At 40.6% G+C, this 26,266-nt stretch overlaps 1 protein-coding gene across 1 annotated transcript; it reads right to left on the bottom strand.

Moving 5' to 3' along the window:
* Window positions 1-393: 393 nt before the first annotated feature.
* LOC132828163 (acidic mammalian chitinase-like) lies at window positions 394-9,410 on the bottom strand. The gene is made up of 9 exons (XM_060845091.1): window positions 9,354-9,410; window positions 9,003-9,168; window positions 8,068-8,192; window positions 6,441-6,564; window positions 6,159-6,341; window positions 4,207-4,323; window positions 2,930-3,068; window positions 1,572-1,808; window positions 394-456 (listed from the first exon to the last, which is right to left on the bottom strand). The coding sequence occupies exons 2-8, from the start codon at window positions 9,156-9,158 to the stop codon at window positions 1,582-1,584; spliced, it is 1,071 nt and encodes a 356-aa protein (XP_060701074.1). The 5' UTR covers window positions 9,159-9,168; window positions 9,354-9,410; the 3' UTR covers window positions 394-456; window positions 1,572-1,581.
* Between the last annotated feature and the right edge of the window lie 16,856 nt (window positions 9,411-26,266).

The following is a 26,266-nucleotide window of genomic DNA, read 5'->3' as shown; positions in this document are numbered from 1 at the left end:
TGTAGTCCCAGTCCACTCAATCTCTCCTGATAAGCCAACCGTCTCAACTCTGGAGTCAACCTAGTGAACCTCCTCCGCTCACCCTCCAGTGCCAGTACATATTGAAATTTTTTGAATGACATCCAAAATAGAGCAGAGGATTAGTGTCTCCCCAAACTTTGATATATTTCTTCACCCAGAATTGGATAAGCACTGCTGCAGTCATTGCAATTCAAACAACTTTGAGATGTTATGTAACAAGGCATGACAGAAATGCAAGTGACTTTAAGAAAAAAGAGCTGCATAATTAAATTTGCAAGTTATTTTATTTATCATTTTCAATTACTACGTTCACATAACAAAATTCTTTGAGCCAGTACATTGATGGTTGTTGTAAATTTGCTCCAACAAGCGGTGATATTTCCATTGATCAAGCTGCAGGTCAGCCAGAGATCCATTACTGCAAATCTATTCAGGCTGGAAAAATTAAAAAGACTGTTAGTGTTTCACGGTAAATTTTTCAAATTAAGTCACAGAGGCTCTCTTGTGCTAGAGATGGTATCTCTGAACCAGGCGACCGAGACTTGATTCCAGAGGTGTATAATAACATTAGAAAATATCCAGAATTAAGTCAATGTCTTGACAATATACTCCATACTATGTTCACCTCAGTTGGCAACGCTTTTAACTCCCCGCTTGCAGGTTCTGAATACAAAATGAATCTGAATACAAAATCTACAGTGACACTAGTGCAGTGCTGAGAGAATCCAGCACTGTCTGAGATGCAATTTTTCAGACAAAGCAAAAAAACCAGGCCTAACTTTCTCCTGCAAGGGCAGTGGCTCTCATGGTCCAACATTGTTCACATATGTTTTGCCAATATCATTTAAAATAAAAGTGGATTATTTGGTCATTAACATATTTCTGTTTAAGCTGAATTTATGGTGCTCCATTTGACTACTTCTTTTCCTCCCTAAAAACTGTTGCCACACTTCAAAAGTACTTAATTTGCAGTCAGGGGCATTTTCACTTGCGGCTTGCCAAAGGGAAGTGGGTGCATGAGGGCGAGAAAACACTGCAGTACAAAGCAGAAAACACAAGGAATGAAGCGAACTAAATTACAAACTGACAGAGAGTCAGCGGCATCCTTCTATTTCTTTACTCAGCGAGTCGTGAGTTCATGGTCTTTACTCAGTGAGTCGTGAGTTCATGGAATGCCCTGCCAGTAGCAGTGGTGGACTCTCCCTCTTTATGGGCATTTAAACGGGCATTGAATAGGCATATGGAGGATAGTGGGCTAGTGTAGGCTAGGTGGGCTTGGGTCGGCGCAACATTGAGGGCCAAAGGGCCTGTACTGTGCTGTATTTTTCTATGTTCTATGTTCTATGTTCTATTCTGTGACCATTTCACAAGACAGCCAGGACGATGGAAGGTAAACTGGTTGGACCTTGGTCGCTTTTTTGGTCCAGAACACCTTACATTGCTGAGACATTTGACAACATCTGAATTAACAAGTAAGCCTTTCTGATATGTAGCATATATACATCACATATGTAGCAGCAATGTGAGTTATGTAAGCTCAGCACATGTACCTGCTTTATTTCAAGACCAGTTGCAACAATCACAGGAGGGATCGAAGACTAATCCAGTAGCACATTCATTCACGTAGGTGACTCCATTAACGCATCGATAGTAGATGTTCTTATTCTTTTCATCAGGGTAGAAACCATTGGATTTGCCAGAGCAAAATTGTGAGTTACCCCCAGAAGGAGCATTAGTTTTGGGATTATGAGGAGCAGCAGTGCTGGGAAGAGGAGAAGCCACACATTCTGAAAAGAAATAAGTTTCAATAAATTCAGATAAAGGCAAACACTGCAGATTCTAGAGATCTCAAACAAACACAGAGAATGCTGGAGAAACTCAGCAGGTCTGTCAACATCTGGGGAAGAGAGAAACACAATTCATGTTTTGAGTCTGGTATAAATCTACTTTGGAACAGAGAAGAAAGTTCATACCAGACTCGAAAGATCCATTCTGCTTCTCTCTCTCCAGATGCTGATAGACTTACTGAGTTTCTCCAGTATGCTCTGTGTTTGTGTCATTAATTCATAGTTCAATTAAAAAATTGGTGTGAGTGGACATATTTAAAGACATAAATGGAGTGAACTTTAATTCCACCTGAAATGGGCATGAGTTGTGTGTGGGCAACATGCCTGAAACCATCATTGTTAGATTGCTGCCAATGATTGATGGGTATTGAGAGACATCCCACTGTCACTTATTGATTGTGAGAAGGCAGGAAATCAATTTTCACCATATATCAAACCCAGAAGAGGTGGAGTCCAAGCGGCCAAGTTCTGCACTATTTTCTGTGTAATCAATAAGTGTTCCTCCTTCCTTTGATACACGCAAGTTACAGGGATGGGATGGGTCTGGGTGGGAGGTTCTTCAGAGGGTCAATGTGGACTTGATGAACTGAGTGGCCTGTTTCCACACTGTTGAGATCTAAAGGTCAGGAATTTGGAATTTCCCTCCAAATACTACTTTACCCACAATTGAGTAATAGAAATTGCAGAAAGTAGCTCATCCCACTATGTCAAGGGCAGTTAGAATAAGGCAACAAATGTTGAGTTTGATTGTGATACTCACATCCCATTCAATAATTCTTTTTAAAAAGTGGACACTAAAATTTCACTTAATTTGTGCTAACAAGCAAGTTATTCCGATCAGACTGTGCCATTTGACACTGTAATGTTTGGCTCTAAATTGTTCTGTTACTTTTGGTCAAATGATAAGGTATCCTATCTGCATTAATATTTTTCTACTGAGGTAATCAGAAGCAAAGCACATTGAAAAGGCAATTTTTGAACTTATTTACATAAATAACATTAACTTACTCATAAGCAGCAATAAGTAGATGGTGGAAGTTATTGTCACAACAAAGGATTACCTGGATTTATTCCAAGACCATTGTGTAATTTACTGATGAGAGGATAACGTCCCTGGTGGCAGAAAGTGCCACTGAAGTCATCCAGAGAAAGAGTCCATACCATTGCTCCTCCAATTTTGTTTTCCTTCAGCCATTTGATCTGGAACATATCCAGGGGAAAAGTTGCCATTGTTAACCTGAAGCTTTCACTTCACACGTGTGCTCATAAGATCTATAGCATCTCAAATTATGAAGACAAACCTCTCATATTCTTATATGTTATGAATGAAAATGCATTTGTTTTACTTGGATATTAACCGTTACATTTTTGTTCGAAGTCCCATAAAAAGGCTCTGTAAAATCATAATAAAACAAGGGAAGAGATATCTTGGAGTATAATTGAGACAAGTTGCTTTAGAATGTCATGGAGCCATGGTTAATAATATGTAATTACCAGAAATACTGTTATGGAAGTGCACAGAGCTCCATTTCAATATACATGTAGCTTTTTCATGTGAGTATTTGGAGAATATGGATAGACCTCCATTTGAGAATATTAAAGCTTCAATTATCAATAGCATAACTGCATTTGTAACGTGAGATAATTCTTCACAACTTGGCTCTGCCTGGAATTGTAATTGTAGTTTGGACACAAACATGTGAGTTCAAAAATGAACCATGTACTTCTTACAATATTATCATGTGAATGAATGAAATAGAAATAAAATGGGCAGACATTGTAAATGTCATGACTTAACCATGTCTAGTAATTTAAGAATAATGACTAGCTCATTTTGCAAATGCACTTATTACAGATGGTTGTTATTAAGATTAATGATCAGAAAACCATAACTGCATTTTGACTCTTGATAGGTAAATCTGGTGGCTAAGTCTAGGAATATCTATGCAGTTCTGCATTTCTTAATCTAAGGCAGGGTATTATTGATGCTGAGAAAGTACAGTGAAACTTTACCAGACTGATTTCTCGGATGGCTAGACTGACATATGAGGAGAGGTTGAATTGCTTAGGATTATGTTCACTGGGGTCCAGGAAAATGAGGGGGTAACCTCATAGAAACCTTAAACCTTTCCAGCACCACTCTAACCTGGACTTTGATTTCCAGCATCTGCAGTCATCACTTTTGCCTACAATCATAGTGAATGGCAGTGCAGGAGTGAAAGGCCGAATGGCCTACTCCTGCTCCTATTTTCTATACTTCGATGTTTCTATGTCTCCTCTCTGATAAGGCATGTTTGGAATGTCAGTGCTAAAGTATACAACCATGTGCATAGCAGACCTTGTCTTCATAGCTTTGTGGGTTGTCATATCCAACCCATTCATTTCCTTTATAGGCATAAGGAACCATCTGTGGAGAATCCCATTTTTCCGTAGCACCTTTTAAGAAGAGGCAGACCTGTCAAAAGAATGAGACATTAGAGTGCAACTTTTTCACTTGGGAATTATTACTAGTCTGTCATAACTTAAGTGCACTTGAGATCTGCTTCAATCAATTATTTCCTGTTGGATTTACTTAGCTCTTCTGGATTTTTTTTTCTTATGTAATACACGAGACACTCTTCTTTTGAATCTGGTTTTTAATTGACTTTGACTGGTCATGTAAATTGGAGATAATTTACATGACCAGTACTGCAATACCTCTCTCCTACGTTTAGCAGAAACATATACAATGGCCATCTCAGTTGACTTGTCTCAGTACCCACTAACCATTGAAATTTAATCCAAAGTTCACACTTGCAAATCATTTTAAGGTTGAAAAAATTTATTGTAAGTTGTTCAAACATTTACATTGCTGGTTCCTAAACTTTGAATTATAGTATCCTCGCAGAATGGGAAGGGACTATTTTAGTGCACACCAACCTGCCAAAGAGCATCCTGCCTAGTCCCACCCAATCCTGTATTAATCATACCTAATCCATTTAGCCTATACATCCCTGGAGATTATGGAGCAATCTAACATGGCCATACCACCTAACCTGCAAATGTTTGGGCTGTGGAAGAAAACCACAGCACCCAGCAGAAAGCACAATTCCACACAAAAAGTCATTCAATGCTGGAATCAAACTCAGATTTCTGGTGCTGTAAGGCAGCAATGCCACTATACCACTGTGCCACATTGTCACTCTTGGTCACATCTTTAAGAAGTGATATCAAAATGAAGCCAGTAGCCTTCAAATGGAGAAAGTATTAAAGGAATTGCTATGGTGGCTCCCTGGTTAGCACTGCTACTTCACAGCAGCAGGGACCCAGGTTCAATTCCACCCTTGGATGACTGTCTGTGTGGCATTTGAACATTCTTCCTGTGGCTGCATGGGTTTCCTCCAGATGCTCTGGCTTCCTCCCACAGTCCAAACCTATGCAGGTTAGGTAGATTGGCCATGGTCCCTGATGAAGGGCTCTTGCCTGAAATGTTGATTTTCCTGCTCCTCAGATGCCGCCTGACTTGTTTTGCTTTTGCAGCACCACTCCAATCTAGACTCTAATTTCCAGCATCCTCACTTTTGCCATGCTAAATTGCCCAGATTGTCCTGGGATGTGTAGGTGGGTGGATTAGCCATGGAAAGTGCAGGGTTACAGGGAGGGAGGTGGGGTGAAGGTGAGTCTGGGTGGGATGTTCTTTAGATGGTTGGTAGAACTTGATGGGCTGAATAGAGTACATCCATACTGTAAGGAATCTATGAAAAATGGTCTTGATAGTAGCTTTGGTTCCAGGTTTTTGTCCTTATTGGCTAAGGAATTAAAGCAGAAAGCAATGGAATTACTTGTCATAATCTAATCTTCCCCAGATTTTGACAAAAGCTCATTAACTAGAAATACTTACACTGTGTTCTTCTCTTCACAGATGCTGTTGAGTGTTTCCAGTAATTTCTATTTTTATTTAAAATTTATGGCATCTGCAATATTTTGCTTGTGTAAGGAGAAGACTTTCCATTTCTATTCATCTACGTTGGTTTCCCTCCTGTCATTGATCAAGTTGTTATATAGAGTCATAGAGTTGAACAGCATAGAAACTTGTTATTGCCTTTGGTCCAATTCGGCCAACCAAGTTTCCCAAACTAAGTCAGTTCAGATTGCCTGTGTTTGGCCCCACATCCCTCTAAACCTTTCCTTTTCATGTAGTTATTCAAATGTCTCATATAATGAATACTAACCAAGCTAACGTATTCTCATGGAAAAATACAAGATTTTTAAAGTGTTGGGATATGTGGCACCCTTCCACAACATACGTACCTCAAAATAAGCCAGAAAACCGGACTGTTGTGTATAATACCCAGCCGGTCCAGCACCGTTGGCTGGGGCACCGACAGCAGTGCTGGATGTGCTCAGTCTGAATGAGTGGCCATAAGCTGGGAATCCAACATTCAGTTTCTCTGCGGGAGCTCCATTATCCTTCCAATATTTAATGGTATAGGCCTATGAAGAAATTTGTCACATTAATTATTAGTTCAAGGAAGACAAAAGGCACTTAATCCTGTTGTAAAACTGAAATAGGTGACATTCATGAATACAAACCATGTTAAAGTATTTGTTATTGCCTTGAGCAGAAGGGAGAGCATAAAGAGGACTATTTTCTCCAGTGAAGCTATTCCAAGATCCATAGAAATCATACGTCATCACATTGAAAAAGTCTAGAGTTCTGAAGGAAGGAAAACCAGTAAGTAACTTTGACATAAAACATACAATGCATATGTTTATTCTTAACCATATTCAAGGTTGTCTCTTCCTCCAAAGGTGACATAGTGGCCAGCAGTGTTAGCTCACAACATCAGGGACCTGGGTTTGATTTCAGCCTCAGATGACGGTATGGAGTTTGCATATTTTCCCTGTTTCTGCCGATGCTCTGGCTTCCTGCCACAGTCCAATGATGTGGGTTAGTAATGGTCAATATGGGGATTGGGAGGGTGCTGGGTCTTGCTGAGACACTCTTTGGAGGGTCAGTGCTGACTCGATGGGCTAAATGGCCTCTTTGTGCACTGTGGGGTTTCTATGATTCCAGTAATCTAAAACTCAATTTACATTTCAGCAAGTTTATTACTCTTTGCAATCATATTACAACCCTGAAGTATGGGTTTTAGTCTATCAGTTCGATATCCCTTAGTGTATAAGTTATTCTCTTTGAAAGTCAAATGCAGTGCGTGCAAATGAAAGAAAATCACTTGTAAATTTTCTTACTTGAATAGTATTTTCTGAATGAATTGCAGTCAGGCACAGATTTTATTCCGAGTGCTGAACCCAGTGGGACAAATTACCATAAACAGCAAAATCTATTCTTTATTGTGGACTTGATAGTATTTCTTAATTGCTTACAATAATTTCAGAGGGAGATCGGTGAAAATGGCATTCTGGCTTGATGTTCCACCAGAAAATCAGGGACTCAGTTTAGAAATTATACCCACCTCACCTTCGAAAAACATGATGAATTGTATATATTACTTGAGATATGACAGATCAATTTGAATAAGTTTGGGTTAGATATTTAGGAGTAGATAACAAGATGCAAATTAGGAAATGTTTCCATTGGTAAAGATCAAACAGAAAAAAAGGGTAATTATTGATCAAAATATCTGGTCAACCTGAATAATAAAGAAAGATTTATTGCCAGGATACATCTGGAGGTATTACAGTGTGTGTCAAAAGAAAGTAATAAAGTTATTGGACTGATCAAGATTTATGTCGTTTAGGAAAAGGCAGGATGGAAAGTTGTCCTATCACATTTGTGATATAGCTAACAAAGGTGTAATGAAGACTAGTCACATGGATTGTTTAAAATTAATTTTTGGACTGTAAGCTTTTTTGGCAAGACCAACACCTACGACCCATCCTTAAATGCTCTTAAGAATATGATGGTAAGATTCCAGATCTTTACACAGAAAAGAATTAATTTTACTTGGGGAAATGACTGCAAGAAGAAATTGTACATTTTTATTTCAAAAGAAGGTAGGTTCAAGATTGAAAAAATGAGTTTAATTTAAGCTGTGCTGTAGGAAATAAAAACACTCAGAAACTTTAGAAATCACAGCAAAGAAATCCCACAAATTATTCCATTTATGTGTAGGTCTATGTCAAAGAGTTGATTTTGTGAGAGCACTCTCCCTGTGCTGAGGTTACAATTGACCTATAAGGCTGACACCATACTCACTGTCCCAGCTGAGGAATCTCATAGGCAGATTCAATCGTAGGTCTGCCAGCTGCCACTGCAGCTGAAAGTAACAATCGTGGTCTCCCAGTACTTTTCCCTTCTGCCTCAAAGGCTGCTAGCAGTTCCTAAAATACAAATGTTGTGAAATTTAGTTAGTAACTAATATAGCTTGCACAAGATGTGGCTTGACAAGATGTATCAAAGAAGTACTAAGTTCCTTTGTTTTGAAAATTGTGTCTATGGCCAAGCTTGGTGCAGTAAGATGCCTAATGTCAGGGTTTTGGGGCTTTAGAGCTTTTGCCAGGCTTTAGCAAAGTTCAGAATAACAGCAGTTACTGCAAAGCAAATACATATATCATTATGGGTTGCTATTGATATGAAAAATCAACTGGCATTCCTCGTCCTGCTCAAACTCCAATGTCAGTTACTCGTGTCTATGTTGGGACAATGCAGATAATAATACTCCACCCTGACTCCAAACCAGAGTAACATGTGCTCTGCTTATGCTGATACATGAATCTAGCCATGTAACTGAGGCACTGGAAGGAATTTATAGCCCAACCTGTCTTCAACTGCTTCAAGAGAAGAGAAATTGAAATAAAGTTGCCTGTCTCTCCAAAATGGAGCTTATTGAAAAATGAGTGATAAGATAGAAAGAAGTTTAATTTAAAATGATTTCAATGAAACAGCAGAATCCGATGATCTCAGTTAATAGCTCAAAGGTTTATCCTGTTCCTGCATTTTGAATCCACAAACATTGTGTGACTTTAACATGAAGGCTTATTGCAAGTTTTCTCAAGGTTTATGAGGTAAATACATTTTTATTTATTCATACAATGTCAATTTTTTATATAAATGGTGATCAAAATAATCTGTGTGTATTGTTTGCTTTTTAACATTATATAAGCAGAGTAACTTGCCAGTTAGGTTCTTACCTGTGTTAAGACTGTGAAGAGATGCTTGTCTTGAGCTGGGCTTCCTCTTGACCCAGGATACTCCCAGTCTATGTCCAAACCATCAAACCCATACTTACGTAGGAAGCTAATGGCTGATTTTATGAATGTTTGCCGATTTGCAGCTGTGGAAACCATAGCACTGAATCTATTGAAGAAAGTTAATGAAAAATCATTATTGACAACAGAGCTTGTTATGAAGCAATGGTAAAACTGACCTTATATGGTGACTTATGCCAGGAAGTTAGGAAGCAAAACAACATTATTCTCATTTAATTTCATGCAGAATTTGAAAGCAAATGTTTCCTTCAACAAATAATGATTTCATCTTACTTTTGAGTTCCAAAATTCCAGCCTCCAACAGAGAGAAGAGTTTTAAGGTTTGCATTCCTGTTGTGAACAAACAGTTGAATTAAAAAAAAAGCAGTGTAGGGAATAAAACACTTAAATGAATTACTGAAATTACTTTCAACTATCACAATCTTAATCTGAGGAGACACTGCATCTAATTAATGTACAGTGCCTCAGTTCAATGGTAAATTAAATAAGAGTATATTATCAACAGAATCTCTGAAAAAAATGTTTTTTGCTCTCTAACTGTTACTTCCTTTCTTTTTTGAGTTGTTTTGTGAAGCTGTGATGTTGTGGTTTTCAGTAAAGATTACTGAATAAGTCTCCAATTATCAAACATGCAATACTGAGGGAACTCTCAGCATGATATAGATTGCTGATCCTCATAGATTGGAAATCAGATCTTGAACTTAAAATAAATGTAAAGGTAGGGTAGAGCTATACATTTTGTGTGGGAGGCTACATTATATGCAGTCATCAAAACAGAAGTTATATTTCAGGAGTTCACTATTGATGTACCATACCTGGTTTTCAAAGCATTAAATGATTTATAGAGAGTCACATCATTCCATTCGAAGGTAACAATTTTATTGTTGTTTATAACAGCAAAAGCATAGATCAGGTGAGTGCACATGCAAGGGTCCACGTCATCTGGGGTATACTTTGCTATTCCTGGTCTGTACTGGGCCCAGTTTGCAAAGTAACAGGCCAGTCTGTAGGCAGACCCTGTGAGGAAGGTGAGATGGAAATCAGGAGTGCAGACTAAACACATTAAATAATGAATACTCTCTAATGAACAAAGACTTACCCAGTTGCAGGCATGCCAACAAGGCCACTGTTGTAATAAAGGAAAAAGGATAAGTGTTAGAATTATGATCAAAGGATGTGTAAAGATACAAAGGCTCAAGTCCTAAGGTGACTTTCTGAGTTTCACCTCAGTGTGCTGAAACAATGCATGGATACATGTTTGGCCTCCTTACTCAAGCTTTTATTGTAAGGTGCTTAGCGCATTGAAGGATCATTGACAACAGTTGAACTAAACTTGACATTGCAGCTCGGTTGTACTGAACAGTTGATTTACAGACTTATTGAGGGATTATGACATTATTGCATTTTCTTGAAATACTTCAGTCCCTTATTTTTGAAAAAAAAGTATAGTTTATTTTTCATATTCTTATACAGCTAAGTTAAAGCATTCCATCACTGGTAACCAATGGAGCCTCATTGATTTACAAAACATTGTATGAGCTGATGCAAATAACAACAAATTAACAGCTCTGAGCTTCAATCTAATATTATCAACTTACACTCGGCTTTTCAACATCCATTAAGGTTAAGCATGCTTGGAACACTCAGCATAAGATACTAAATGTAAAGGCTAATTGGTTAACTGGGTCAACAGTTTTGGTGTGGCCAAGACTACATTCATATCCTGTGTCTGAGGACAGGGAAGGATGAGACTATGATTGAATTTGAATATAAGGATAAAACATTTTATAATCAGGATGCTGCTAGGCCATAAGCGAATGCATAAGCAAGCGCAGGGGTGACGGGTGAACAGAACTTATGAGTTACAACATGGACAGCAAAGCTTTGGGTGAGCACAAGTTTATGTGAGGTTGATGAACATTGAAGTAATCAATGCAACAAAGGGGCAAAAGAAGGTTTCAGAAACAGATAAACAATTTGAGTTCAATAAAATTGCCAGCTCCCATTTCATTGAAATGACAGAGCCTGGATTGAAAGTTATATTTGTGAATTTGTCTACAAGGGCACAGCACTCTCAAAAGGCATTGCTTCTGGATAAGCTTTTTAAAAATCACAAATGACTGCAGTTAACTGAATCATTCTGCCTTGTGGCTACTTAAACTTCCAATTATATGTAAAATTGGCATATCTTTTTATTAAGCATGAGTGACTTCTGTTGTCAGAGTTCCCATTCTTTTATCGGACATGGGCATTGCTGACTAGACCAGCATTTGTTGTTCAATCCTAATTACCCTTGAGAAGAGCTGTCTTCTCACGCTGCTGCAAGTCCATGAAGATTACATGCTGTTTGAAGTGAGGAATGCGCAGAAAATTTGCAGTACAGAAATGAAAAACAAATTTAGTAATCCCTTTGGAAATTCCTCAGCAGGTGAATAACAAAGCAATACTGAATGGGGTTGTCAAGTGGGATTAGTCTGAATCAGCAGAAACGTTATTACATTAAACTGTGGCAATATGAGCATGTAATCTGAAGAGATTTTATTGCTCAGACAAGACCAAGCTCTTTGACATAAATTGATTTATTTGTAATGAAATCAAAAAATAGGTCTTTTCTTTGTTCCATGCCCCATTTAATTACTGAATATTTAAAAGAAACCCTACAACATAAAATACGTTCACACGGAGAGAAAACTCACCTGTCCCAAGTACAAACTTCATCATTTTGCAAGTGGTGTATTTTAGATGCCCTACTTCATCTTAAATATACTGAACTTATCACTAATTATTAAAAGCTTTGTGTGTTGAGGGCTTCATATCTTTGGAAAAGTCAATATACTTGCCTTTGAAATTTATAATGAAATGTCAACACACTTTAGTACTTGTCTTTCTCATTATGTTGGAAGTCTTATCTCAAGTACCGCCATTGGTTCCAGCTAGAATATTGTCCTTCATTATAACCCTGCATTGAAGATAATATTCTGAAGCACGGGGAGAGAGGAACGTTGTCAGATTAACTCTTAGAAAGAAGTCAATAAATCAAGGTAGAGAAGGTGTGAAGAACAAAATGGATAAAAGAAATGAAAAGGCTTGAGGAATGCCAGGTGGCATGAGGATGGAGTCTAATTGTGTCCATGTGTTGTAAACTCAAGTGCAGAATGTGGAAAAGCACTAATGCCACACACCAAGATCTAAGTATGTTGTTTTTGTTAACAATACTAGCCAGGATGGCTGAGTGTTAAGTTATAGGAATCTGGGTGGCACGGTGGCTCAGTGGTTAGCATTGTTGCCTAGCAGCGCCAGGGACCTGGGTTCGATTCCTGCTTGGGCGACTGTTTGCACATTCTCGCTGAGTCTGTGTGGGTTTCCTCTGGGTGCTCCAATTTCCTCCCACAGTCCAAAGATGTGCGGGTCAGGTGAATTGCCCATGCTAAATTGCCCATAATGGTAGGTGCATTAGTAGGAGTTGGTGAGTGGGTCTGGGAGGGTTACTCTTCGGAGGGTTGGTGTGGACTTGTAGGGCCGAAGGGTGTGTTTCCGCACTGTAGGGAATTTAATCTAGAGGAAAATAATGCATCAAGTGACCATTGATATGGTCTGCTACTAACACCTCAATTAGTCTGTTATCAAACGCTAAATAGAAAGATGGACATTTCAGGCCTCAGTTAAGTGCAAAATATTTAGAATCGATATTTTCCCTGTTTGGTGTGGCATGAACAGTAATGAAAAATTACAGTGAGAATCAGCATTGAGAAAAAGATTCTGATTTTCCCTTTCAGACATTAATGGCAACTTTGGATTATTCAGGTGACCGCCTTCTTTGCATGAATTTGCATCTAATTAACCCCAACTCACTTCATTTATTAGCCACTTCCAATTCCCCTCTCCTTCCACAAGAAACTAGTGCAAATTCCCAACTTAAAACTGGCACAAATTCTCAACATGGAAATCAAAGCAGGAACCGAGAAGCTACAGTTCACTTAATGTCTGACATGATGTTCGTTCAAATGCTTCTTCGCACTGACATCCCTGCACTTTCCATGGTCACCAAAATTCTTGACCCTTCATCCATGGAGGTCGACATCAAAAATCCATCAGCCTTATCACATCATCATTCTTGTCCCAGAACAGCTCGGACATGCACCTCATCCCTCCAACACTTCACTCTGGAGCTCAGTGACATGTCAAACTTATATCTGCCAGGTTCCTTTGCATGAAGGGACATACATGCAACTCTTGTGTCTACACAGGATGCATTTTACAGCTCTGAACTTGCAGTCTGAGTGCTCCCTGGTTTTGTGTTTACTTGAAGCCTGCCAGCCTTTGTATACCTCATAATAGACAGTCGCTGGCTTCAGTACAGACTAATGGGCCACCAGTCTCTGTGTGAGTCACATTGCTTCCTCAGCGCACAGGGTTTTCTGTGTTCAGTTACCAGCTGCCAGTCTCTCAGGGTTGTATTATGTTTTACTGCAGAGTGATAGGAGGCGGCTTGTCATGGTAGGGAGCACTGAACAGTCAAGGAATCGACATGTAGTGTTTCAGCATGGACCAGCCTATACACGATGTGCCAGTAGTTTACATGGCAAATGCATTGCACGGGCTTTGAGCAAATGTCTAGCTGTGAAAGTCAAAGGTGAATCGACTTGAACTCCCGGCATCGGTGTGGACTTGACTCCCAACCTCGCCTAGCATGGTCTGGGTTGGAAGGACTGTTATTCTGAACTCATATTTCTCTATTTTCTAATTTATTGAGACTTCTTTATTTTTCTAGTTTTTTTCCCTAAGAATTTGTACTGAAGAATCTGTACCTAGGTACCTTGGTATCTTAGATGGCGCTATAAGTGGTGACTTGAAATCTTTTCACTGTACTGATGTAAGTGCATGTGACGATAAAGCTAACTATAATTCTACTTCCATTAGTGATTACCCTTGTGGAATGCAGAAGATCATTGACCTTATTCCTGTACTGCCAGGTGTCTCTGTTCACCTGGGATACAGTGCTGACCCGTGCCGCACATTGGCTCACTGGCTGTGTTGTTGTGGTCTACAGGGAAATGGACCACACTCCACTCTACCACCCAATCCACCATGGCTCGCAGGTCCCTGTCTGTGAGGTAGGGAGCAAATGTTGCTTTCTTCCAGGCCATATTTTCGATACAAATAGTCCAGTACCATACCATGGGATGTAACATCCTGGCTTGCAACATCTGGAGAGGTCTGTGCCTGGGCTTTAAAGATAGTGTAAAGTCCCAGCAGTAACAAATGCGTCTGCCTCTACAGACACACAATTCCCTGAGAAAGGTGTCCGAGAGCCTCTTGCATAATTAACGAACTGAAGATTGTCTAAGGAAAATCATTCTCAGCCACAGCAGAGGTGGTATCATGAACTTCACTTGATAAAAATGCTTCAACTGAAGATGAGAAATGTCTCACCACAGGGAACTTTCTGATTGATCTGATCCCATAAGCAACTAGAAATCTACAAATATTCATTAGCACCTTGGGCAGCATAGTGGCTCAGTGGTTGGCATTGCTGCCTCACAGCACCAGGGACTTGGGTTCGATTCCAGACTCAGGCAACTGTCTGTGTGCTGTTTGTACATTCTCCCTGTGTCTGCATGGATTTCATCCCACAATCCAAAGATGTGCAGGTCAGGTGAATTGGCCACGCTAAATTGCCCATTGTGTTCCGGGGTGTGTAGGTTAGGTGGATTAGTCAGGGGTAAATATAGAGTACTAGGGTAGGGGAATGGGGCTGGGTGGGATACTCTTCAGAGAGTTGGTATGGACTTGTTTGGCCAAATGGCCTGTTTCCACACTGTAGGGATTCTATGATAAGAATGCATAGAATCATGCCTGTGTCAGCTCAATGCAAGAGCAATTCAGCTAGATTTACTCTGGAGTCATGTGGCCTTTTTCTTTATTCAGATAAGGATCCAATTCTCTTTTGAAAACCATGATTGAATCAGTCTCCAACAGTCTTTCAGGCTCTCTATTGCTGCTGAATGCATTAAAATCTTATGTTCCAGATTAACTACAACTACAACAAACCTGAAACTGATCTGTTTACTCCATAAGGTATTTGTTTGGTATGTGGTAAAATTGCACATGGTTCCATGGCAACAACAGTATATTATCCAATTAGTATTAATTACACCACAGTGATCCACTATTTCACATATATATTATTGTGTTTGGACCATTATATTTTCGAAAATCTTTGGAACATATCCAACAGCACACAGTTACTGAGCCTCAAATTAAATAGTTGCCTCTCTGTACATCAACTGTTATCCAGTGACTATCCCATTTAGTTATCATAGCTCCAAACATTTCAAGACCTTTCATTTTTTGAGGATGTTTGTAAGGATTAATAAAGAATTTTTTATCTAATTGCCACTGGAAAATAGAAGTTTAGCTACAACATAGACTAAACTAGTAAGGAAACAAGCTACATGTACAGATGCAATGTATCTTCACTGCTCTGCTTTGTTACCTTGGATGCTGCCTGAACTGCTGTGCTCTTCCAGCACCACTAATCCAGAATCTGGTTTCCAGCATCTGCAGTCATTGTTTTTACCTGCTTTGTTACCTGGCCAAGACTACTTGTACTTGTCCTTCTGAGGCTACAATTTAATTTGAAGACAGCCCTTTGCTGTAACAATGGGTATGTTCATATTAAATCCACTGTTCTCTGACCCCTGACATATTGCTGAATCCCCTGTGTAATAATGATAAGATCCATAAGAGAATACAGGCAACATTAAAGCTATGAAAAACATTGTGGGTCTATGAACTATTAATAGTTTAACACACAGTCTAATCTGGAATGCAAGTCAAGAAATCTATTTTCCACATGCTTACATGAAATGTCCGTTGTTTCTTTTGCAAATATGTGCTGAGTGCCACCTGAACCTTGAAAAAGGTTGTACGAGATGTGAGAATAACAAAGGCCCCCTAAGTGAGCATTTCAAGGACTTCCATGTCCTCACAATGTGGGAGCATTTCCTATTCTCACAAACAACAGGTGAGAGAAACAAAAACTCTTGCTCAACCTCTAGAGTTTAGCTCTTTTGTCCAAGTTTGAAAGACTGCAATTAGGTCAGGAGCTGGGTATCCTCAGCACATCACAAATTGAGCATCAGTGAGCAGATTATTGTTGAGTAAGTGCTGCTTGATAGCATGATAGCTTGATGACATCCTCTATTGCTTTGTTAGTAACTTAGAGTGGATTGAGCAGTAATTAGCCAGATTAGATTTGTTCTGCTTATGGTGTACAGGGCATACCTGGGCAATTTACCATACAGTTAGGTAAATGTTTAACCTTAATGATGTAGCAGGACTGAAAGAGGTTGGCTAGGAACACAGCTAGTCCTGGAGCATGTATCTTCAGTATCATTGCCAGAATAATGTCAGTTTCCATAGCCTTTGCTGTATCCAGCACCTGCAACGGTTCCTTGATGTCACAGAGAGTGAAATGAATTAGCTGAAGTCTGGCTTCTGTGATGCAAAGGACTTCTGAAGGCAGTGAAGATGAATCATTCACTCGGCATTTCTGGTTGAAGATGGTTGCGACTACTGCAGCCTTCTCTTTTGGATATGCTGGGCTCCCCCATCATTGAGGATGGAGACATCTCATTCAGTAAGTGGTTGAAATATCCACTGCCATTCACAGCTGGACGTGACAGAGTTTAGGACTGATCCATTGCTTGTGAGGCTGCTCATCTCTGTTGCATGCAAGTTAGTTCCACAGTTTGGCACACACATGCAACCTGTGCTCAGCTTCACTATATTGACACCTCATTCCTGGGTATGCCAGATGTTTCTCTTAGAATGTCCTCCAGCATTCATCATTGAACCATGTTTGAAATTCCTGGCTTGGTGGTAACGATAGAGTGGGAGATATGCTGAAACACAAGGCTCTAGGTTGTGGTTGAATGCAATTCTGCTGCTATGGATGGCCCTTAGCCCCTCAGACCTGCTGAGTACTGAGTAACTAGATGTGATCAAAATCTCTAAACAAAACCTCAAAGAATTGCAGATGCTGGAAATCAGAAACAAAAATAGAAAATACTGAAATAACTCAGCATCTGTGGAGAGAAAGCAAAATTACCATTTTGGATCTGATGACTCTTCTTTAGAACTGGTTGTAGCCAGAAAAAAACATAGAACATAGAACAGCACAGCACAGTACTGGACCTTCAGCCCTCAATGTTGTTTCAACCTTTTATCCTACTCTAAGATCAGACTAACCGACATACCCTTCATTGTACTGTCTTCCATGTGCCCATCCAAGAGTCTCTTAAATGTCTCTAATATATCTGACTCCACTACTACTGCGGGCATTCCTGATGAAGGGATTACGCCCAAAATGTCGAATTTCCTGTTCCTTGGATGCTGCCTGACCTGCTGTGCTTTTCCAGCAACACATTTTCAGCTCCTACTACTGTGGGCAGTATATACCATGCACCCATCGCTCTCTGTGTAAAGAAGGGGATGGGGGAGGGGAAAGGAGTAAAAGACAGATGGAAAGACAAAGGAAGGAGCAAAGATCAACCTGAAAGAATCAATAGCTGCAAAAGGAGACCATTAGTTGCTGACAATGGGTTGTGTGTGATAGCATTCTAAGTGATAACAAGGCCTGGTGTGTAGAGGTTGGGATAAGGACATGGTAGAAGGTATTAAGGTGCTAAAATTATTGAACTCAATATTGAGTCCAGAAGGTGCAGGCTTCCCAAGTGTAAATTGAGGTGTTGTTCTTCCAGCTTGCACTGAACTTCACCGGAGCACTGCAGCAAGCTTGAGACACAGATGTTGACCAGGGACCACAATAGTATATTCAAATAATAGGCAACTGGAAGCTCTGGGTCTTCTACGCAGACAGAACGTAGGTGTTCTATAAAGTGGTCACCCAATCTGCGCTTCATTGCCCCAATATAGAGGAGACCACATTATGAGCAGCGAGTGCAAGAGACTAGATAACGTGAAGTGCAGGTAAAATGCTGCTTGACCTAGAAGGTGTGCTTGGACCACTGAATACTGAGGAAGGAAGAAATAAACAGGTAGGTGATTAGCACCTTCTGTGATTGTAGGGAAAGTGCCATGAGGCTGTTGGCAGAGTTGGGATGGTTGTAGTGTGGGGAGTGAAGAAGGAATGGGCCAAGCTGCCCAGGAGGGAATTGTTCTTGTAGAAGCTGACAAAGGACGGGGATATGTGTCTGGTGATGGTATCCTGCTGGAGGTGGCAAAAATGGCCACTAATTCATCTTTAGTCTGTAGATGCTGGTGGGATCGTAGGTGAGGATGAGGGGGAACCTATTGCTGTTGTGTGAGGGATGAGAGGGAAATGGGGGCCAAAGTGCTGCAGATGGGTAGACAGGGCTGAAAGGCCTGTCAACTACAGTGCTGAAAATGTGATGCTGGAAAAGCGCAGCAGGTCAGGCAGCATCCAAGGAACAGGAAATTCAACGTTTCGGGCATAAGCCCTTTTCCTGAAGAAGGGCTTATGCCTGAAACGTCGAATTTCCTGTTCCTTGGATGCTGCCTGACCGGCTGCGCTTTTCCAGCAACACATTTTCAGCTCTGATCTCCAGCATCTGCAGACCTCAGTTTCTCCTGTCAACTACAGTGCTCAAGAATCCTCAGCTGAGGAAGGAGGTGAATATTTGAGAATTCCACCCCCCACCCCCCCCATCCCACCTTGTCAAAGTTGGTAGCATGAGAACAAATACGATGGAGTAGGAGGAACAGGAGAATGGAATGCAGTCTTTACAGGAAGCGGGGTGTGCGGATATATAGTCAAGGCAACTGTGGGAGTCACTGGGTTTGTACTGGGTATGGCTGGCCAGCCAATGCCCCAGAAATGGAAACAGACATGTCAGGGACAGGAAGGGAGGAGTCAGAGATGGTGACAGCAAGGTGTAAATTGGAAGTGAAATAGATGAATTTTTCCATTTCTGGACGAGGGAGGGAAGCAGCACTGATGACATCATTTATATTCTGGAGAAAGGTGGGTGAGGGCCAGAGTAGGACTGGAACATGGAACGTTCCACATACCCCACAAGAAGACAGGCATAACTGGGGACCACGCAGGTACTCATGGCCATTCCTCTCACCTGAAGAAAGTGGGAAAGAGGATTTGAAATTTTGTTCCCAAAAATATTAATTCTGCTTTCTCTGCTCAGATACTGCCAGGCTTGCTGAGTTTTTCCAGAAATTTCTGTTTTTGTTTCTGATATCTAGCATCTGCAGTTCTTCGGCTTTTTGTTTAATGTCTAACTCGCTGCCACATCTCTTCCAGGTATACCCACTTTGAAGAAGTTCTGCTCTTCTCTCGGACAGGATTTCCATTCTAATCTTTTCTCTTATTCAACTCCTCTTTATCATAGTTCTGAAATTCCTTTACATATTCATGGTAAAGGCGGTTTGAGGGTTTGAACTATAGGGAGAGGCTGAATAGGTTAGGCCTATTTTCCCTGGAGTGCTGGAAGCTGAGGGGTGACCTTATAGAGGCTTATAAAATCATATGGGGTGTGGCTAGGGTGAATAGCCAAGTTCTTTTCCCTGGTTTGGGGAGTCCAAATCTAGAGGCCATAGGTTTAATATGAGAGGGGAAAAGGATCTGTGGGCAACCTTTTTAGGCAGAGGGTTGTGCATGTATGGAGTGAGCTGCCAGAGAATGTCGGTGGAGGCTGCTACAATTACAATATTTAAAAGTCATCTAGATGAGTAAAGGAAAGGAAGGGTTTAGAGGGATATGGGCCAAATTTTGAATATCTGGTCAGCATGGATGAGTTGGACCGAAGGGTTTGTTTCCGTGCTGTATAACTTTATGACTCTATGACTCTGAGAGCCGTGGCTCAGAATTAGATCCTTAGGGTACCCCATTATTAACAGCCTGCCATCTTCCAAAGATCTGTTTATTCCTACTTTTGGTTTTCTTTATTAACCAGTTGTTAATCCAGATTATTATCATAGGTTTACAGCATAGAAAAGGGCTTCTGTGCCTGTTGAAAACAAACATCTAATTATTCTCATTCTATTTTTCAGCACTTGGCCTATAGCCTTGTATGCCTTGGTATCACACGTACACATCTCAATACTTATGAAGTCTTATGAGGTTTTCTGCCTCTGGTACTGTTCCAAGCAGTGAGTTCCACATTTCTAACACTCTCTGAGTGAAAAAGTTTTTTTTCACATCACCCAGAAGAATCTGAAATGAATAGCAAATCACGATTTTTAAAAAAATAAAAACAACAGTTGATGTTCCAGGTCTGATATCGAAATGAAATTCTGGACAAACTCAGCAGGTCTGACACCATTGAGAAGAGAGAAACTGAGTTAACATATTGAGTCTGATATGAACCTTCTTCAGAACTGAATCTGAAATATCAGTTGCTTTACTTACTATGGACGTTACTAGATCTGCTGAGTTTCACCAGCGCTGTTTCTATTTTTCTCAAAAGCCTGTTTTAATATTACAACAGTGCCATCCTGTGTATCAATTCAGCAAGGGCAATTGATATCAGCTTGTACTTTACTCAGATGAAGCTGCAATTATAAAAGTAAAGGAAAGGTCAGTAGAAACATAATTATAATGTTTGCATGTGAAGTTCTCAACCAGAAGTTAAACTAGAGTGCATAAATTACTTTAATATTCCTGAATAAATGCATATCTGCTGAAGCTTTTTCTGTCTTGCACTCATCAGAATATTTTGCAAGAATTCCAAGGGGAAACTAAAATTTATACTTTATGAAAGGATAGTATTAATTGATTAGCAAGTGATCCTGATCAGTAGAGGCACTGCCATGCAGAATGCACCCATTAATAATAATTGATGTTGAGTCTCTATTTAGATTTTAAAACAGGTAGATTTAATCTGAATTGTTAGAGTCAATATTCATTTGTTGTGAACAGTTGAACAGTAGAGGAGTGCAGAAATTACCCTCAAGGTAACCAAGTAAATGTCCAATTGCTTAATCTGGAAGGGTAGGTATCTCAAAAGTTTGAATAACGGGTGAAGCTGGTTGTTTAGTCATAGACTAACAGGGTCATAGAGATGGACAGCACAGAAACAGATCCTTCCGTCCAACACAACCATGCCGACCAGATATCCTAAATTAATCTAGTCCCATTTGCCAGCATTTGGCCCATATCCTTCTCAAACATTCTTATTCATATACCCATACAGATGTCTTTTAAATGTTATAATTGTACCAGCCTCCACCACTTCCTCTTGCAGCTCATTCCACACACGCGCCACCCTCTGGGTGAAAAGGTTGCTCCTTAGGTCCTTTTTAAATTCTTCCCCTCTCATTTTAGATCTATGGCCTCTAGTTATGGACTCCCCTACCCTGAGGAAAAGACCTTGACTACTCACCCTCTCCATGCCCTTCATGATTTTATAAATTTCTATAAGGTCAGCCCTCAACCTCCAATGCTCCATGGAAAACAGCCCCAGCCTATTCAGCCTCTCCCCATAGCTCAAATCCTTCAACCTGGCAACATCTTTGTAAATCTTTTCTAAACCCTTTCAAGATTCACAATGTCCTTCCTATAGCAAGGACAGTAGAATTGAACACAGTATTCCAAAAGTGGCCTCACCAATGTCCTGTACAGCTGCAACATGACCCCCCTATTCTTATACTTAATGCTCTGACCAATAAAGGCAAATGCGCCAAATGCCTTCTTCACTATCCTGGGTGAAAGTGAGGACTGTAGATGCTGGAAACCAGAGTTTAGATCAAAGCGGTGCTGGAAAAGCACAGCAGGTCAGGCAGCATCCGAGGAGCAGGAAAATCGACGTTTTGAGCAAAAGCCCTTCACTATCCTGTCTACCTGCAACTCCACTTTCAATCAACTGTGAACCTGCACACCAAGATCTCTTTGTTCAGCAACACTCTCCAGGACCTTACCATTAAGTCCTGCCCTGATTCCCCTTTCCAAATTGCGACACCTCACATTTATCTAAATTAAACTCCATCTGCCACTCTTCGACCAATTGGCCCATTTGATCAAGATTCTGTTGTACTTTGAGGTAACCTCTTTCATTGTCCACTACACCACTAATATTGGTGTCATCTGCAAATTTACTAACCATACCTCCTATGTTCACATCCAAATCACTTATTTAAATGACAAAAGCAGTGAACCCAGCACTGATCCTTGCAGCATACCACTGGTCACAGGCCTCTAGTCTAAAAAGCAACCCTCTATCACCACCCTCTGTCACCAATCTTCCAGCCAATTTTGCATCCAAATAGCAATTCTCCCTGTATTCCATGTAATCAAACATTGTGCTGCAAATATGCAGTAGTATTCTGCAAGAATCAGTACTGCAACATCTGTTGTTTGTAATACATATAAATAATTAGGCTGAAAATATAGGTCACAGGTTTGCAAACAATATTAATTGGTAGAGTTGTAGTTAATGGGCAAGATTGCCAAAGGACTCAGCAGCATTTAGGTCAATTAGAACTTGGGCAGAGAAATGGCAGATGGAGTTTAATCTGGATAAGTGTCAGGTGATGCATTTTGGGAGGATGAATGCAAAAAGAAAGTATACAGTAAATGGCAGGACTTTTAGGAGCATTGAGATACAGAAATATCTTGGGGTGCAGGCGTATAGCTCCCTGAAAGTGGCAACACAAGTGGATAAGGTGGTAAAGAAGGCATATGGCATGCTTTTGAGGCAGTGAGCATAAAAGTTGTCATGTCATGTTGCAGCTGTATAAAACTTTAGTCAGACAAGATCTGGAGTAATTGTGCAGGTCTGGTTACCCACCCTGTAGGAAGGATGTGGAGGCTTTGGAGTGGGTGCAAAAGAGGTTTATCAGGACGTTGCCTCAATTAGAGTATATCAGCTACAAGGAGAAGTTGGATAAACCTGGATTGTTTTTACTGAAAGGCTGAGGAGCGACCTGATAGAATGATATAAAATTTGAGAGGCATGGATAGACAGAGTCTTTTTCCCGGGGTGGAAATGTCAAATATTGGGGGGCACAGGTTTAAGGTGAAAGGGGGAAAGTTTGATGGAGATGTGCAAGGGAAGCTTTTTGCACAGAGGATGATAAGTGTCTGGAATGTTCTGCCAGCAGAGGTGGTAGAAATAGATATGATAGCAATGCCTAAGAGGCATCTTGACAGACATACGAACAAGCAGGGAATAGAGGCATATTGACCATGTGAGGCAGATGTGATTAGTTTATAAGGGCAAAATGGTCAGTGCAGATATGTTGGGTCAAATAGTCTGTTCCTGTGCTGTACTCTTCCATGTTCATTGTATTTATTCATGGCATGTGCATGACATGTTGACAATCCAAGTATGGTGCTGAGTCACTTTTTTTTCCAACTGCTATGGTCCAGGTAGTGTCAGGTCACTCACAGTGATGTTAGAAAATGGATTTCCTTGACTTTGATCAAGCGATATGGATCCAAGTCAGGATGGTGTGTGGCTTGGAAGGGAATTTGAAAGTCCTGATGCTGTTGCTTTGTCTAAGTGGTAGAGATCACAGGTTTGAAAGTGCAGTCAAAGAAGACTCGGTGAGTTGCTACAAATTGTTTTGTAGATGGTACACGATGCTGTCACTGCGTGCTGGTGGTAGAGGGAGCGAATGCATATGATGATGGATCATTGTTAACCAAGAGAGTTCTTTTGTCCTGCATGTTATTGAGTTTCTTGAAAATCCCTTTTCTAACAGCACTGCATGTGTCCTTGCACCACCTGGACTGTAGCAGTTGAAAAGAACAATTCCTTACCGCCACTCTTTTGAGAGCAGTTTGGATGAGCAACGACCTACCCCCATCCCATGAATGCATACAACAGTGAAGATAGACAAGTACAACACAGGAACAGGCCCTTCGGCCTACCATATCTGTGCCAACCATGATGATTCTAAATTGGAATCGTCCTGCACATCGCCCATGTGTCTCTATTCCTTCTAGTTCATGTCTGTCACTATGCCTCTTAAAAGCTTTGGAGCTGCATTCATGTAGGATATGATGATGGGAGAATTCCATCAATTCTTGATTTGTATTTTATAGAAAACAGAAAGCCTTGCAGGCATCAAGAAGTGAGTTACTCATTGTGAAATGCACAACCTTTGGCCTGCTCTTGGAGCTATGCAATTTATCTGCCTGGTGCAATTAATGTTGATGTCAGTGACACTCAGGATGACAACGGAGAGTGATTTAGCAATGGTAATGCCTTTGAAATACAAGGGGTGGTTGTTAGGCTCACTCCTGTTGGAGATAGTCATTGCTGTGCACTTGTATGGTGTGTGTGCTCCTGTTACTTATCAGCCCATCCCAGACTATTTCCAAATCTTGCAGCATAATGATTGTAAGGAAGTGAAATCACAGCTTCCCTCTGTTGCTCCTACCTCTAAGGTTTGGCCTGAGCATGTCAGAGTGGAGAAAAATGGCTAAGCCTCCCACCCGTTCTTTTAATAGTCTATTGTAACATTTATGAAGTCACACACGTCGGCATCCTGCTGCCTTTTCAACTCAAATCAATACTCACAAATGAACTTACTAACATCAATGTCTTACTCCTGTCCATAAATTAAGTCAGTATTGTACTCACAAGTCCCTGTGTTCTCTACACTGAGCAGTGTCACTGCCATCATCTGCTGTTTTCCTTTCCTTGTTCCCTTTGTCTGCCATGACCATCATACTGGAAAGCATACTTCTTTAAAAAAATCAAAAAATAACACCCATGACAAAAGTTGACATAAAAAATCTCCACAAAAATGTACTTTCTTGCCTATTGTAACAGTTTTGTGAATAGTCCATTAACCGATGAAGTGTTGGAAATTGAAGTCACTTTAAAACTCAGATGAAAGCTGGGTGAAAAGGGGAGGAGATAAATCCAGGTATGAGTTTGCTAACACTTTGACTTGAGAGCATGATATAGCCTTCACAGTTTTAACAAGATCAACCCACTTCATGCCCACTGTCTGATCATTCCCTGGTATTTGAAATTTCTTACAAATAGTCGACCCCCCCATTAGGTACTGTTAAGACGGTTCTACCGTCCCCGTGTTCGTTTCGGAGGAATGAGACACCGGGTCAGATTCTAAGAAACAGACTGCTTTATTCGAGAGAGAATCGAGTTACAGCAAGGCATCAGACTTGCTGGAGAAGGCGTTCTGACCCCTTTGTTCTAAGTTGTTTATTCTTTTACCTCCCTTATTCCTGCACCGTTCCCTTATTTGGTAATGGTCGGTTCTACAGTTTGTCATTGGCCCCAGTCTCTTATCAGTGTTCGAACATGCCTTATTCGGCTATCAGTTAGCTCAACTTGCTATGTACCAGATGGCCCCCTTTGTTCTGTTTTTCAAGTTTTACTGCTCTTTCAGTACTTTTCCACTGGTTCAGTTATCTCCCTCAGACCTCGTGTCTGTGTCCCCCTCTGGGGCCTCCTGGCCACCTCAGCCTGAGAGCTATTTCTATCTAACATTTTAGTGTTACATCCATCTTACATTTGCCCAAGTGTTAATCCTACCTAACAGGTACATGTCGGATGCTGCCTGACCGGTTGTGCTTTTCCAGCACCAAACTCTTCAATTCTGATCTCCAGCATCAGCAGTCCTCACTTTCTCCATATTAGGTATAAACCACCAAACACTATCTTTCGATTTCCTGCTTCAGTGCTCTGGGATTGAGATGATTAGCCTCCAACAATCTCAACGACTTTCCATTGCTCTCATCTGGAAAGATGTACAAATACAAAATGCCAAAGGGCGCAATATGATATACTTCTTGAGAAAGATGTTCCAATAGGTCAGCCAGCGCTGCAGTGAGTAAATCACTTCCTGATTCCCCAAACCATCTTCAAAAGAACAAGTCAGGACTGTGATGGAATACTCCCCAATTGCTTGGATGGAGGGCGTTCAGAAAAAGTTTAATACCATCCAGGTCAAAGCAGCAACTTAATTGGCACCACATCCTCAAACATGCACCCCCTTCAATTGAGTAGCAGCAGTATGTACTAACTATAAGATTCACCACAGAAATTCACCAAAGCTTGTGAAACAGCACCTCCCAAACCCACAATCACAACACCTTGAAGTTAAGCACAGCAAATACACAAGCGCACCATAAACTGAAAGCTCCTCTCCAAGCCACTCACCATCCCAAATTGGAAAATACATGGACGTTCTTTCACTGTCGGTGGGTCAAAACT

The sequence above is a fragment of the Hemiscyllium ocellatum genome, chromosome 26, assembly GCF_020745735.1.
Source record: "Hemiscyllium ocellatum isolate sHemOce1 chromosome 26, sHemOce1.pat.X.cur, whole genome shotgun sequence".
In the NCBI taxonomy this organism is placed as follows: Eukaryota; Metazoa; Chordata; class Chondrichthyes; order Orectolobiformes; family Hemiscylliidae; genus Hemiscyllium; species Hemiscyllium ocellatum.
The sequence above is the reverse complement of the archived record's forward strand: the minus strand, read 5'-3'. Positions and strand labels throughout refer to the sequence as shown.

Bases quoted from the DNA above. Each gene is read 5' to 3' on its own strand.
- LOC132828163 (XM_060845091.1), bottom strand. From the start codon at position 9,158: ATGGTTTCCACAGCTGCAAATCGGCAAACATTCATAAAATCAGCCATT. The intron at 4,324-6,158 runs GTACGTATGTTG...TTCTTTTGACAG, and splicing joins GTTTTCTGGCTTATTTTGAG to GTCTGCCTCTTCTTAAAAGG. The intron at 3,069-4,206 runs GTCTGCTATGCA...GATATGTTCCAG, and splicing joins CACAAAGCTATGAAGACAAG to ATCAAATGGCTGAAGGAAAA.